This window comes from Toxotes jaculatrix, chromosome 4 (assembly GCF_017976425.1).
Source record: "Toxotes jaculatrix isolate fToxJac2 chromosome 4, fToxJac2.pri, whole genome shotgun sequence".
Taxonomy (NCBI): Eukaryota; Metazoa; Chordata; class Actinopteri; family Toxotidae; genus Toxotes; species Toxotes jaculatrix.
The window spans coordinates 722,805-737,063 of NC_054397.1; the positions used below are offsets into that span (position 1 = coordinate 722,805).

Sequence of the window (14,259 nt, forward strand, 5' to 3'; positions counted from 1 at the left end):
GTCAGTGCGCGTTTTATTCTGTTTGTCCCACTTCGCCTGCCTTAGCAAAAAGGGGCGGGGAGACAGAAAGGTCACGGAACAGTTGCATGGTGGGTAAACACGTGCAGCAGCAGACCTGAGAACAGCCGGTAAATATCCTCCTTATTGTTATTTTTAGCCGTGTTTGCGGTAGCTAGCTGTACCTGTGCGCGCGGAGCCGAGCAGACGGAACCAGGTGAGTCAGGACAGGCTCACCTGGTCTAACGGTGCCGGTGGAAACAGTCCGGGCTCCAGACTCAGGAGAAGCTCGGTTTGTGTCCGATTCTGTTCCAGGTGTTTTTAAACAGTTACCTGTGCTGCCGGAAGTCAGACAACTAAACTCAGTTTCACAGTAAAGTTGTTTTTATACGTTTATGAACGATCAATGATATTTCTGACCGGAAACTCACCACTTACACAGCGTGTGTGTGTGTGTGTGTGTGTGTGTGTGTGTGTGTGTTTAACGTGTCACGTGATCAGAACCTGAGAGTAATTTACCTGTAGAAACTGTCTCTCTCATCTTCGGTTTCTTCTTCTTGTTTCCTGTTGTTATACGTCTGACTCTGGTTCTGGCCCTGGTTCTGGTTCTGGCTCTGGTTCTGTGCGGCTCGGTTTATAACCCGCTTCTCACCTGGCAGGTGACCATGTCGTCCAGAAAGCACCGGGACGGCGATGAGCGCTTCCTCCGGGTGCAGAAGGATCCGCGCTTCTGGGAAATGCCGGAGAGAGAACGCAAAGTCACGATCGACAAGCGTTTCCAGTCCATGTTTCATGACAAGCGCTTCAAGGTGAAGTACACCGTGGACAAACGAGGCCGTCCCATCAACCACACGTCCACAGACGACCTGAGGCGTTTCTACAAACTGTCAGACTCCGAGGACGAAGAGGATGGAGAGGATGAAGAGGACTCAAAGAGAAAGAAGAAGAGGGAAGAGAAGAAAGGAAAGGCAGTGCGGAGCGGAGGAGAGCAGCCTGAACCAGGAGTCACAGGTGAAGGTGAGAAGGCTGAGGACCAGCAGGTGTCAGCACCTGTCAGGTTAATTAACCTGAGATTTTTTTTTTTTTTTTTCTGAGTTTGTTTTACAAACATTGTTGAAACAGTTTGAGACTTTCACTGGACCGCTGACAAACCTGTGTGTTTTTAGATCTGATCGATTTTAGGAAAAGATCTGACTGATTCTGTGATTTCAGTTTGATTCATGATTTTCATCAATGTTCAGTGTAACATTCACAGACCTGACGGAAAATTCCATCACTCCATTCAAACATTAAACGCCATCGCTCTGATGCAGGAATGAAAACTAAAGTTAAGAACTGATTTCAAATGTGTTTATGAAGCAGGAACTTTCTATAAAGTCACTGAGCAGCAGCAGTTATTACAGATGAAGCATCTTTGACTGTCTGAACTCTTTGTCCTCTCCGGTCAGTGGGACAGTCTGCTGTCTGCAGGCAGACACTTTTCAACTCCCAGTCATTTACGAAATGTACAGTCAGACTAAGACACGGCTCGGTCGCTCTGCGTGACCACATCTCAGCAGCTGTGGCAGAAAACTCCACGCTTTTTGTTTGCACTCCCACGGACAGCTGTGGGATGGCAGCCTGGCTGCAGCAGGTACAGTGCGGTGTGTGATGGCAGCCGTTATCTCCCGGTGTGTTCGCTGCTTCGGGCCTGAGCACCGTTCTCACACTTCTCACCGGAACTTCTCCGTCATACAAACACCTGCGGTGATTCTTCAGGTGTCGGTATAAACGGCTCGTGTCTCCGCTGGATGCTGCAGCTTCAGGTGTTGCACAGTACCTGTTTCTGCTGCACGTCTGCGGCCTCAGAGCAGAAACGCTCCCAAATGAGCGACGAGCTGTTTTTACTGGGGATTAAACGCCGTCACTCCGCTTCTGCTGCAGCTGAAGCCGTTTGACTAATGAAGCAGCAGGTGGAGCAGGTGATGCTGATTGCGTTAGCCTGACCTGTGCACGCGCAGCACGCCGCTTCTGATCGGTGAGCTCGTGCAGGTATGTGACTGCAACGCTTTGTTTTCCTCAGATGATGAAGACGAGGAGGAGGAGCCAAGTGAGGAGGAGGAGGAGGATGTCGACCGGGGAGACAGCGTCACAGACGGCAGTGAGGAGGAGGATGATGATGATGATGCAGAGAAAGAGAGCGATGTCGGAAGCGGATCGGAGGAGGAGGAGTCCGGTCTGGATTCAGAGGAGGACAGCGACAGCGGGCCGGATCTGGCCAGAGGGAAGGGCAACGTAGAGACCAGCTCGGACGACGACGATGATGACGACGACGTGGACGCCTTCCTGAGGAAAGAGGAAGAGGAAATCGAACACGACTGGGGAGAGCTGTGCAAAGACGCTCCGCAGAGTGACGAGGTGAGGGGACATCTGCTGTCTGTGAAGCGTCTCCTCTCCCAACACGCTCTAACTGTTCGTTCTCCTGTCAGGTGTCCGCTCGACTCGCCGTCTGCAACATGGACTGGGACCGCATGAAGGCCAGAGACCTGCTGGCTCTGTTCAACTCCTTCACACCTAAAGGAGGAGCTGTGCTGTCTGTCAGGGTAAGAGCTTTTATCTCTGTGTGCTGTTGTCATGACAACTGCACCTGTATGAAGTCATGATGATGATGGAGGCTCTGATGGAGGGTCCTGTAGGAAGCAGGACCGTCCATCAGAGCGGCTGTCAGGAGCTCAGTTCTCTGTGGCAGAAAAAACAGAGTCAGTGTCTTCATCAGTTCAAGATGGCGGACAGGTGAGTCCAGCCTGTGAGAGAGAGGTAAACAGCAGTGCATGCTGGGTGTTTTCATCCAGATTTACCCGTCAGAGTTTGGGAAGGAGAGGCTGAAGTTGGAGGAGACTCAGGGACCGATGGAGCTGAAGGCACTGCCGGAGGACTCTGAGGACGACACTGAGGAGGAGAGGTAACACACACACACACACACACACACACACACACACTCACACACACACTCACACACACACACACACACACACACTCACACACTCACACACACACACACTCACACACTCACACACTCACACACACACACACACACACTCACACACTCACACACACACACACACACACTCACACACACACACACACACACACACACACACTCACACACACACTCACACACACTCACACACACACACTCACACACACACACACACTCACTCACACACACACACACACACACACTCACACACACACACACACACACACACACACACTCACACACACACTCACACACACACACACACACACACACACACTCACTCACACACACCCACACTCACCCACACTCACCCACACTCACACACACACACACACACACTCACACACACTCACACACACACTCACTCTCACACACACACTCACACACACACTCACTCACACACACACACACACACACTCTCACACACACACACACACACTCACTCACACACACACACACACACACTCACACACACCCACACTCACCCACACTCAGCCACACTCACACACACTCACACACACACTCACACACACACTCACTCACACACACACACACACTCACACACACACTCACACACACACTCACACACACACACACACACTCACTCACACTCACTCACACTCACACACACACACACACACACTCACACACACACACACACACTCACACACACACACACACACACACACACAGGTTTGACTTGCTGATGTGATCAGTCTGTGTGCTGGTGTGTGTTTCCTCTCAGAGTTTACAGGGAGAAGATGCGTGACTATCAGTTCAAACGTCTCAAGTATTACTACGCTGTGGTGGAGTGTGACTCCGCCCACACGGCCACCAAGATCTACGAGGAGTGTGACGGCTACGAGTACGAGAGCAGCTGCTCCGTCCTCGACCTACGGTACGACGACATGAACTGAGCTCACAGTGAGAGGAGGGCGAGTGGTTATCCTCTTCCTGTTCCTCTTCCTGTTCCTCTTCCTGTTCCTCTTCCTGTTCTAAGTTCAGTTCAAACCTCTGTTGATCAGGTTCATTCCTGATGATGTCACGTTTACCGAGGAGCCCAGAGACGTAGCAACGGACGTGAACCTGTCGGCCTACACGCCCAAACTGTTCACCTCGTCTGCCGCCGCCACCTCGAAGGTACAAATTATTGTTAAAGTAATAAATATGACCATGATCATATCCGTTATATAATCATAAAGTTATTTATCTTTTCATGTCATGAATCCACCAAAAAGGACGTCGGGACTCATGTGTGTGTGTTGAACCAATCAGGTGCAGCTGACGTGGGACGAGACGGACCACGAGCGGGTGACGGCCCTGAACAGGAAGTTCAATAAGGACGAGCTGCTGGAAATGGACTTTAATGCCTACCTGGCCTCCTCCAGCGAAGAGGAGGAGGAAGATGAAGATGGAGGGGTGGGGTTTGGAGAGTGGGAGAGCAGAGACGATGAAGGCCCAGCAGAGGGTGAGAGAACTTTTTCCAACTCTGTTCTTACATCAGAGCTCTTCGTCTCTGATGAGACGCAGCAGCACTGAGGACATGAACTGTTCTCTGTTGGTTTCGTAGCTGAACAGACAGAAAAGCCTGTCGTGGAGGAGAAACCCCAGAGGGAAGAAGAGAAGAAGAAGAAAAAGAAAAGTGAGGCACAGATCTCCAAGTACAGAGAGCTGCTGAAAGCTGTGCAGGACAAAGAGAAGCAGCTGGAGGGAGACAAAGACATGGAGATGGAGATTACCTGGGTGCCAGGTACCACAAGACGTTTTGACATTAATTTCCAAATGTCTGCGTGTGACCCCGTTCTGTCCACGCACTCAGTGAAGTTATTACCTTTATCTTCCTCCTGTGGTCTCACCTCAACACGCACCTGCTTAGTTTGTGGAACGTACGTCTCGTGTGTCTGCAGGACTGAAGGAGACGACGGAGCAGCTGGTGAAGAAGAAGCTGGAGGGCAAAGACAAGCTGACGCCCTGGGAGGAGTTCCTGCAGAAGAAGAAAGAGAAGAAGAAGCAGAAGAAATCTGAAAGGAAACAGGTGAGCAGCACCACCTGCCCACACCAGCAGGACCCAGTCACCTTCAGGTGTACCTGGAGGCCGGACTGTGACATGTTTGTGTTTGTCCTGAACCAGGGGACAGCAGGCGAGGACGAGCTCAGCGATGATGAACTTCCTCCAGATGTTGACCTCGGTGACCCCTTCTTCGCAGAGGAGCTCGGTGCCACAGGTGATCGATCGCTTAATCAATGAGTCACAGTCATTGACAGTCACAGTAGTGTGGTCTCTGTGGTGGAAACACCTGGACACCTGTTTATCCGTGTACTTATCCCATCAGCCAATCATGTGGCAGCAGCAGGTACACAGGCCTCCCAGCGTGGAACTGGTACATGACATGCATGTAGATCCTGTCATGTGTGGTGTGTTTGCAGATCTGAACAGGAAACAGAAGGGAAAGAAGAAGAAGAAGCAGCAGGAGGAGGAGGAGCGGACGGCTGAGGAGGAAGAGGAGCTGGAGAAACACAAGGTCAGAGGTCAACTTCATCTGAGCTCATCACATCCAAATCACCAAACCTGCTCTGAGCAGATGTCGAGCTGGGTTCCTCCGATCTCAGGTCTGTTTTTCTGTGTGTGTGTGTGCGTGTGTGTGTGTGTGTGTGTGTGTGTGTGCGTGTGTGTGTGCGCGCAGGCTGAGATGGCTCTGCTGATGGAGGACGATGCCGCCGACGCCAAACACAAACACTTTAACTACGACAAGATCGTGGAGCATCAGAACCTGAGCAAGAAGAAGAGGAAGAAGCTGCTGAAGAGCGGCGAGCAGCCGCCGGAGGACGACGACTTCCAGGTGAAACATTTTAACTCATTAACCTGCTCGAGGTACAGGATCCGCTGAGTCAGCTGTTCAAACAAAGGAAGGTTCCTTCAGAACGATCGGGTTCCTTCAGAACGATCGGGTTCCTTCAGAACGATCGGGTTCCTTCAGAACGATCGGGTTCTTCTGATTATTTCAGTAGTTCAGTATTTTCTTTACCAGTTTTTCACCTCGGTGTTTTTTTTTCAGGCCAATCAGAGAAAAAACAAAACCAACACACAAACAAAAAAGAGAGAGAACAGCAAATAAACAGATTGTTGAGTAACGGTTGATTTTCATGGAAACAAAGTGACATCAGCCTGGATTCAGTCCTTTAAATGTCCACACTTCTGTAATTCTGTCCAGGTGGACGTTAAAGACCCTCGCTTCCAGGCCCTGTTCACCTCCCACCTGTTCAACCTGGACCCGTCCCACCCCAGCTACAAGAAGACTAAAGCCACTCAGAGCCTCCTCGCCGAGAAGCAGCGCAGACGAGAGGAGGAGCAGCGGCACAAGGCGGGCGTCCTCAGCACTCAGAGGACCGCGCCCACGCAGGCGGAGTCCACCGCCGGTGAACAGGAAGTGGTGGAGAAGAAACAGGAAAATGACTCTGATGCTCCAAAGTCGATGGACCCCAGTCTGTCTCTGCTCGTCAAGTCCATCAAAAGCAAAACGGAGCAGTTTCAGGCTCGGAAGAAACAGAAGCTCGTGTAGGTTTGACTGAAAACGGTCCTGAGGACTCGGACTCCACAGGTCGGCGTCTCCTGACGACACGGGATCAGCTTCCTGTGTTTGACGCTCCGTCTGTCCGCAGCAGGAATTCAACATGGACCGAGGAACGTTTGAGTGAAAGTGAATCCTGCGTCTGTGCTGAAATGTTTTATTTCAACGATTATCAGAGCAAATCACTGTGAGACTGTTTCCTCAGGTTTCACACCACAGGTAACTTTACCTGTCAGCATGTACACATGGAACACCTGGTTTATAACACGAATGTGGACAGATGTGTTTATTAAAGTTCAGGATTAGTTCTACATGTCTTCTGTTTAACCAGCAGCTTCCACTGCTGAGTCACTAACAGATACATGACTAAGCAGTGATTCCAGCTGCAGCAGTCTGTCAGAGAGCAGTGACTCAGCGTGTGCACACGGTTTGTTAGCACACAGTTAAACATCATCACATTAAATCAGACTCAGTGTCTCTGCTGCCGTGCTCCATCTGTTCACATCCTGTCACATCAGCCTGCTTTTAATGTGGAATAGTGATTTCCTGTGGCTGCTTCACAACAAAAGCCTCTCACTGTTTGTCTGTGGAAAACTTTTAATGTGAAGCAGCAGCAAAGAGCGCGACGTGTTCAGTTTGCATCAGCTGCAGCAGCTCTCCCTAAACCCTGTGAGTGGTTTGATCAGCAACATGAAATCAAAGGCACTTAAATCACCTGCTATCTGAAACATCTCCAGCTGTATTCACTGAGCACATCAGGCTTTAGCCTCTTTCAGACATGGAGCCTGTAACACTGCTTAGTGATGGGGGACAGAACCCACAGCTCCCACAGCTCCCAGTCTGTGTAAGAGTCGTCAGGCTCAGCTCAGACAGATCAGGCTGCATCTATTATTTCCATCATCACTTCATCTGGTTATTTTCTCAGTTAACTGGTTGTTTGGTCAGAAAACAGTGAAACAGGAGACTTATTTTTTTTACCTACAGTTTCAGTCATATAAGACAAAGAAAAGCAGAAAGTTCACATTAAAAAAAGCTGAAAATCAATTTTCAATTATCGTCGTTAACTGATTTTCTGTTTAACCAATCAGTAAAGGGAACGTAGCCGTGTTCAATCACAGGCAGGTTACCTGTCACGTCTGAAAGAGGCTTTCAATCACAGGTACATGGTCTTGATGTGATTTGCTGTGGGCTCCTACGGCCCGGGGTACTCGAACACGGCGGCAGCTCCCATCCCGGTGCCAATGCACATGGACACGACGCCGTAAGCCCTGAAGTCAAAGCAGAAGGCAGAGACGGTCAGACAACCCGAACACGCCGTGACCGCGTCTGATTCAGTGATGGAGGAGGAGACACGAACCTCCTGCCTCTGCGCTTCAGCTCGTTCAGCAGCGTCACCACCTGCCGAGCTCCGGTGCAGCCGAGGGGATGGCCCAGAGCGATGGCTCCTCCGTTTGGATTCACCTTCTCCAGCGGGATGCCCAGCTTCTCCACACAGTACACCGCCTGAGCACAGAGAAACACACACACACACAGACACACACAGACACAGACACACACACACACACACACACACACACAGACACACACACACACACACACACAGACACATACAGACACACACACACAGACACACACACACAGACACACACAGACACACACACAGACACACACACAGACACACACAGACACAGACACACAGACACACACACACACACACACACACAGACACACACAGACACACACAGACAGACACACACACACACACACACAGACACACACACAGACACACACAGACACACAGACACACACACACAGACACACACAGACACACACACACAGACACATACAGACACACACACACAGACACACACACACAGACACACACAGACACACACACAGACACACACAGACACAGACACACAGACACACACACACACACACACACACACAGACACAGACACACACAGACACACACAGACAGACACACACACACACACACACAGACACACACACAGACACACACAGACACACACACACACACACAGACACACACACACACACACACACACAGACACACACACACACACACAGACACACACACAGACACACACAGACACACACACACACACACACACACACACATTCAGTTTGGCTAACACTCAGAAACCAACTGTCCGCTCCATGAGTCCATCATCGTGCTGCGGAACTCACCTGACTGGCGAAGGCCTCGTTGATTTCAAACACATCGATATCAGCCACAGTTAATCCTGAGGGGAACACGACAACACAAGACTTCAGACCTACAGCCACTGCGCACACACACACGCACGCACGCGCACACACAGACACACACACACACGCACGCACGCACACGTACACACACACGCACACCTTACCGGCTTGTTCCAGAGCTGCAGGGATGGCAAAAGCTGGTCCAATACCCATAACGTCAGGAGGGACTCCCACCACCGCACTGGCCCTCAGGACTCCCAGGACCGGCAGACCCAGAGCCTCCACTGCAGACCTGCGACCAATCAGCACGGCTGCTGCTCCGTCACTCACCTGGCTGGAGTTACCTGAGACAGAACGTGTGTGTTTGAGTTGGTGACTGCTGAGAGAGCTCCATCCTTTCACCTGCTGGTAGAGCAGCACAGACTCACCTGCCGTGGTGCTGCCGTCAGGTTTAAACGCCGGCCGGAGTTTACTCAGTCCTGCCAGAGTCGTTCCGGGCCTGATCCCGTCGTCTTTACGGACCGTCACCTGTCGCTCTTTACCTTCATCGTCCACTAACCTGGCGGTGACGGGAACGATCTCCTGGTCGAACAGTCCCATGCTCTGTGCCCGGGCTGCTCTGTGTGGAGGAGGGGCCTGGTTATTACACATGTCGGTGTCGGTCTGCAGTGAAGTACCCGCAGAGGACGCCCCCTCCCTCAGGACGCTGCATGTGCATCGCCCTCTGTCCCAGTGATCCGCCTCCTGCTGTCCTCAGGCCCAGGTGTTTTCAGTCATTCATTACAGATCCCTGACATTTTATTTTACATGTCTGTAATTTCAACTTAATTCCCAACAACGTTTTCTTTAAAGAACGACGGAACTTGTGTTATTTTGTTGTCCATTCTCACCGTGGTGTTTGCCAAACACAGCCAAAGGAAAACCCCCACGGTGTTCAGTAACCAGTTTAACTAACTAACTAACTAACTAACAGGATCATCAGTTAAGCTAATTAACTAGTTACAAAGAGATGATCGAAACTTGGAGCATTAAGCGGTTACGCCTCCACCCTGCAGCGTGGAGGTGAAGCTCAGATCTGCGGCTCTGACATTCAACAAAACTCTGAGAAAAAATCCAGATCAGAAAAACCTGATTACTTCTGCTGTGAGCTGAGAGCGAAGGCGTCCTGCTTCTCTCTGGAGACTCCGAATCTCTCTGCCACGTTCTCCGAGGTGATGCTGCAAAAAACAGACACGTGGATCAGAGCAGGTACAGGTGGATCAGAGCAGGTACAGGTGGATCGGGGCAGGTACAGGTGGATCAGAGCAGGTACAGGTGGATCGGGGCAGGTACAGGTGGATCAGAGCAGGTACAGGTGGATCGGGGCAGGTACAGGTGGATCAGAGCAGGTACAGGTGGATCAGAGCAGGTACAGGTGGATCGGGGCAGGTACAGGTGGATCAGAGCAGGTACAGATGGATCGGGGCAGGTACAGGTGGATCAGAGCAGGTACAGGTGGATCGGGGCAGGTACAGGTGGATCAGAGCAGGTACAGATGGATCGGGGCAGGTACAGATGGATCGGGGCAGGTACAGGTGGATCGGGGCAGGTACAGGTGGATCGGGGCAGGTACAGAAAACTGATGACTGACGGGTCTGACCACAACAACACATCTGAGAGGAACTAATCTGGGATTAGGACAAATGTTTTGTCAGAGTCTGAGATTCTAATCTCTGCGGTTAAACGGAGCAGTGATATCACTCCACCGCAGGAAGGGGCGCCTGTTACCGGCTGAGCGTCTTTTATCGTTAGAATAAATAAATACCTGGGTGCTGGGAACTGACCGAGGCTTCTTAATTAACGTTTGGTAAATTTGATAGTTGCCAGGGATGCACCGATACCTGTACCCAGCACCCGGTACCACTTTACGGCAGCGTGACGTGCAGTTGGACGGTCAGGTGCTAAGTGAGAGCAGGCGGAGCAGCGGACTGTAGGTGATGCTCTGCGGAGCTGTGAAGAGGAGCGAGGTTTGCTAACAGCGACAAACCGTGGGGAAGACGAACAGAGTCTCACCCAGGACCTTGGTGTTCAGGACGCTGCCCGGCGGCCTGGAGCCGAGGAGCCGCGGTATGCAGAGCAGAGGTGTCCACGCTGTCCCACAGAGGACCGTGCGGCTGCAGGTGTGTGTTCCAGCCAAGCAGCAGCAGCAGCACACCTGACCTCACTCATTCAGTCTTCAGACAGCTGATTGGTCAAACGGTGTGCTCTTGATTGCAGCGAAGCCACCGCAGGTGCGTTTGATGACAGACTCCCAGCATGCCGTGCGTCGCACTCACCCTCCGGCTGTTACTGAGCGGCTGTCAGCGCAGAGGAGCGGCGCGGCGGCAGTCCGACGGGAGACAGCTGGACATTTTAAACTTTGCAGATATTCAGGTGCAGCTCAGCCAGCCAATGAAAACACTCTTACCTCAGTCACATTCTTTTCTAACAGCCAGAGAATGAAACAACATCTGATGAAAATAAAACACGTTTACAAGTAACTGTACGAAGTGTAGCGGCATTAATAAGAACTCATGTTGGTGCCGGCAGTACTCAGAGGTAAGCACTTGTTCTGGTAATTGGATTGAAAACACGTGGTATCGGTGCGTCCCTGACAGCTGCGACAACAAGTTTTAGGTTAATAAGATTTGGGATTTTAACAAACGTGTGAGGAGTTTTACTAATTTCATCACTGACTCAAATTCTACAGTAATAAATTCTGTCGTTTCTGAAACCGTTTCCAGGATTTTACCTCTCAGAAGGTTGATTACACTTTCTCAGGTTCTGTTTCTTTTAGGTATCTAACACATGGGATAAGAACGTTTGCCTTCCGTTAAATCCTCCAGGAGGAGGAGGAGGAGGAGGAAGAGGAGGGGGAGGAGGAGGAGGAGGAAGAGGAGGAGGAGGCAGAGGCGGTCTCACCCCATGGGAATGATGCAGTCTCTGGCCTTGTCGTTGTCCATCAGTCTGGGGCTCAGATCTCCAGGTTTTCCCATTGAACGCAGAGACATGCTCTCCACACTGTAACACACACACACACACACACACACACACACACACACACTGTCTCAGTTTTACTCAGTCTAATCCTAATGAAACATGTAAATAATGACCAGGTGTGACAGCTTCTTGCTTCTGTGCTCTGTTTCCTATCCTAATCTGCTGAGCACACAGAGACAGTGCTGGTTGTGGAAGGAGCTGTATAAATAAAACTGAACTGAACTGAATCTGGAATGACAAATGAAACGTACCCACAGGCGAGACCCAGGTCGATGGACTTGCTTCTTATGGCTCCTGCACAAACAGGTTCAAACTTTGGGTCAATAAACAGCAGCTGATTCTCATTTCAAGTCGTTACGAGGACGAACGAAGCTTCAGTTCTACCTGCGATGTTAAACAGAGCCTGCAGCCCCGAGGAGCACTGTCTGTTCACGGTGTAGACGGGAACCGTCTCTGGAAACCCACTGAAATGAAGACAGGGCAGTGAGGACGGTGTGAAGGACAGACAGAGGAGGACAGTGTGTGTGAATGATGATCAGTCTGACCTGAGGAAGTGAGCCACTCTGGCCATCAAAGCTCCAGCTCCAGGCTGCAGCACGTTACCTGCACACAGGTGAACACTGTGTCAAATCAGAGATTAAACCAGGATGTAGACTGAATTAGCCCTTTAAATTTAGATAAACGGGGGAAGGGGGGGTGTCTCACCCACACAGACGTCTCCCAGCTGATTGGGTGACAGTCCAACATCTGTCAGCACAGCTGTCATGGCTGCACTCAGCAGCTCGTCGGGGGTGGTGTCCTGAAACAGTTAGTCAGAGTTAGTTTTCCTCTCCAGCTCAGCTGCAGGGTCACAGGTGAGACGCGTACCTTAAACGCTCCTCTCTTAGCTCTCCCGATAGCAGTCCTCAGTCCATGAACCACCACCACGTCCTCCGGACCGCTGCTCCCTGCAGACCCAGATCCTGACCCACACTCTGACCTCCATAAATCCCGTCTGTAGCCAGAGGAACCAGATGGAGCCAGGTGACCCGAAATTACCTTTAACCTGTGCATTTCGACGATAAAGCACCTGAGTTTGGTCTGTGAGGTCACCGCTGCCGTCACTTCCTTTGTACTGTAGGACGGGAAGAGAAGAGGGACAATCAGTGCGAGTGGAGGCCATTACGAGATCCTCATCTGTGTCTTATAGTTAGGACAGAACACAGCAGACTAATGGGACAGGAGCTGGACCTCTTCAGAACTCGCCTGAGAATCGTCAGGTTTTTACATTTTCCTCAGTATCAGAGTAAAACAGTGGAAGTCGTCTGAACATTTACTGGTCACACAGTAAAATGAAGCCGTTAAGATGACTTCGGCGATATTTATTTTCCCAAACGTGAACAAATATGGGCTAAAAACGGGCTCAGTTTGGGTCCCGCGATGTAACCGACTGTTTCCGTGGCAACGTTTTACTTCCTGTTTGTTGTAGAAGTTTACACAAGACTTTTAATGTTTAACGTGACATTTTACAAAATACTTAATACAACAGAACCCGCCTATTGATATTTAAGCTCATATTCATGATACAGACACGAAGAGCAGACAGTTACGTCAGGTGGCGCCATGTTTTGCTTCTGACCAATCAGTGACCGCCTTTCACCACGTTTACCTTTCAGAACTTTGAGAGTTTTGACTTCAGCTGCTCTTCAGTCCTGAAAACTTCAGACTAACTCAGCTGCTGCGGAGTTATGGAGACCAGATGACAGGAAGTAAAGCTGGGTCCGGTCTGCTCTTTAAACCTGCTCCTGTGACGTAGCGCGTCACGGCGTGCCACGTCACAGGAGCAGAACGCACCGCAGAGGGTCGTCGGGTCTGATCTACCTGCCACGAGCCACCTGAGACCCGGTGTCAGAGCCAGGACCATCACCCGAGACCCGACCCACCCAGCCCACCACCTGTTCAGGCCCCCACCCGAAAGTAAAGTGAAAAACAATCAAGTTCTGTGAACTGAACTGAACTGAACTGATTTCCCAGAGCTGTCAAACTGTTAGACTGACTGTAGGATGCTGTGTGTGTGTGTGTATTAAACTGGACTTGGTTTTAAGTTGTAATGCTGGAAACAGTCGTGCAATGACAATAAAACCTCTTATGTCTTGGCTCCCGTTAGCTTCCGCTGGCTCCTGTTAGCTCCCGTTAGCTTCCGTTAGCTTCCGCTGGCTCCCGTTAGCTCCTGTTAGCTTCCGTTAGCTTCCGCTGGCTCCCGTTAGCTCCCGTTAGCTTCCGTTAGCTTCCGCTGGCTCCTGTTAGCTCCCGTTAGCTTCCGTTAGCTTCCGCTGGCTCCCGTTAGCTCCTGTTAGCTTCCGCTGGCTCCTGTTAGCTCCCGTTAGCTTCCGTTAGCTTCCGCTGGCTCCCGTTAGCTCCTGTTAGCTTCCGCTGGCTCCTGTT

At 50.9% G+C, this 14,259-nt stretch overlaps 2 protein-coding genes across 2 annotated transcripts; one reads left to right on the plus strand and one right to left on the minus strand.

The window, feature by feature from the left end:
• The first annotated feature begins 56 nt into the window (after nt 1–56).
• Nucleotides 57–6,747, plus strand: esf1 (ESF1, nucleolar pre-rRNA processing protein, homolog (S. cerevisiae)). The gene is made up of 14 exons (XM_041035397.1): nt 57–128; nt 657–1,014; nt 2,060–2,394; nt 2,466–2,579; nt 2,829–2,938; nt 3,762–3,914; nt 4,042–4,156; nt 4,292–4,484; nt 4,587–4,766; nt 4,924–5,051; nt 5,148–5,241; nt 5,444–5,538; nt 5,701–5,856; nt 6,229–6,747. The coding sequence occupies exons 2-14, from the start codon at nt 663–665 to the stop codon at nt 6,574–6,576; spliced, it is 2,373 nt and encodes a 790-aa protein (XP_040891331.1). The 5' UTR covers nt 57–128; nt 657–662; the 3' UTR covers nt 6,577–6,747.
• A 964-nt stretch (nt 6,748–7,711) lies between these two features.
• acaa1 (acetyl-CoA acyltransferase 1) lies at nt 7,712–13,617 on the minus strand. Its single transcript, XM_041035435.1, has 13 exons — nt 13,484–13,617; nt 12,703–12,949; nt 12,541–12,634; nt 12,381–12,438; nt 12,220–12,299; nt 12,087–12,129; nt 11,758–11,856; nt 9,954–10,034; nt 9,246–9,436; nt 8,982–9,161; nt 8,797–8,852; nt 7,943–8,088; nt 7,712–7,853 (listed from the first exon to the last, which is right to left on the minus strand). The coding sequence occupies exons 2-13, from the start codon at nt 12,886–12,888 to the stop codon at nt 7,778–7,780; spliced, it is 1,290 nt and encodes a 429-aa protein (XP_040891369.1). The 5' UTR covers nt 12,889–12,949; nt 13,484–13,617; the 3' UTR covers nt 7,712–7,777.
• Nucleotides 13,618–14,259: the final 642 nt, after the last annotated feature.

Excerpts from the sequence above, each read along its gene's own strand:
- esf1 (XM_041035397.1), top strand. The coding sequence starts at position 663 with ATGTCGTCCAGAAAGCACCGGGACGGCGATGAGCGCTTCCTCCGGGTG. Across the intron at positions 1,015-2,059 it reads ACCAGGAGTCACAGGTGAAG|ATGATGAAGACGAGGAGGAG; the intron begins GTGAGAAGGCTG and ends TGTTTTCCTCAG. Across the intron at positions 5,052-5,147 it reads AGAAATCTGAAAGGAAACAG|GGGACAGCAGGCGAGGACGA; the intron begins GTGAGCAGCACC and ends GTCCTGAACCAG.
- acaa1 (XM_041035435.1), bottom strand. The coding sequence starts at position 12,888 with ATGCACAGGTTAAAGGTAATTTCGGGTCACCTGGCTCCATCTGGTTCC. Across the intron at positions 12,635-12,702 it reads CTAAGAGAGGAGCGTTTAAG|GACACCACCCCCGACGAGCT; the intron begins GTACGCGTCTCA and ends TAACTGTTTCAG. Across the intron at positions 12,130-12,219 it reads GGCTCTGTTTAACATCGCAG|GAGCCATAAGAAGCAAGTCC; the intron begins GTAGAACTGAAG and ends CTGTTTGTGCAG.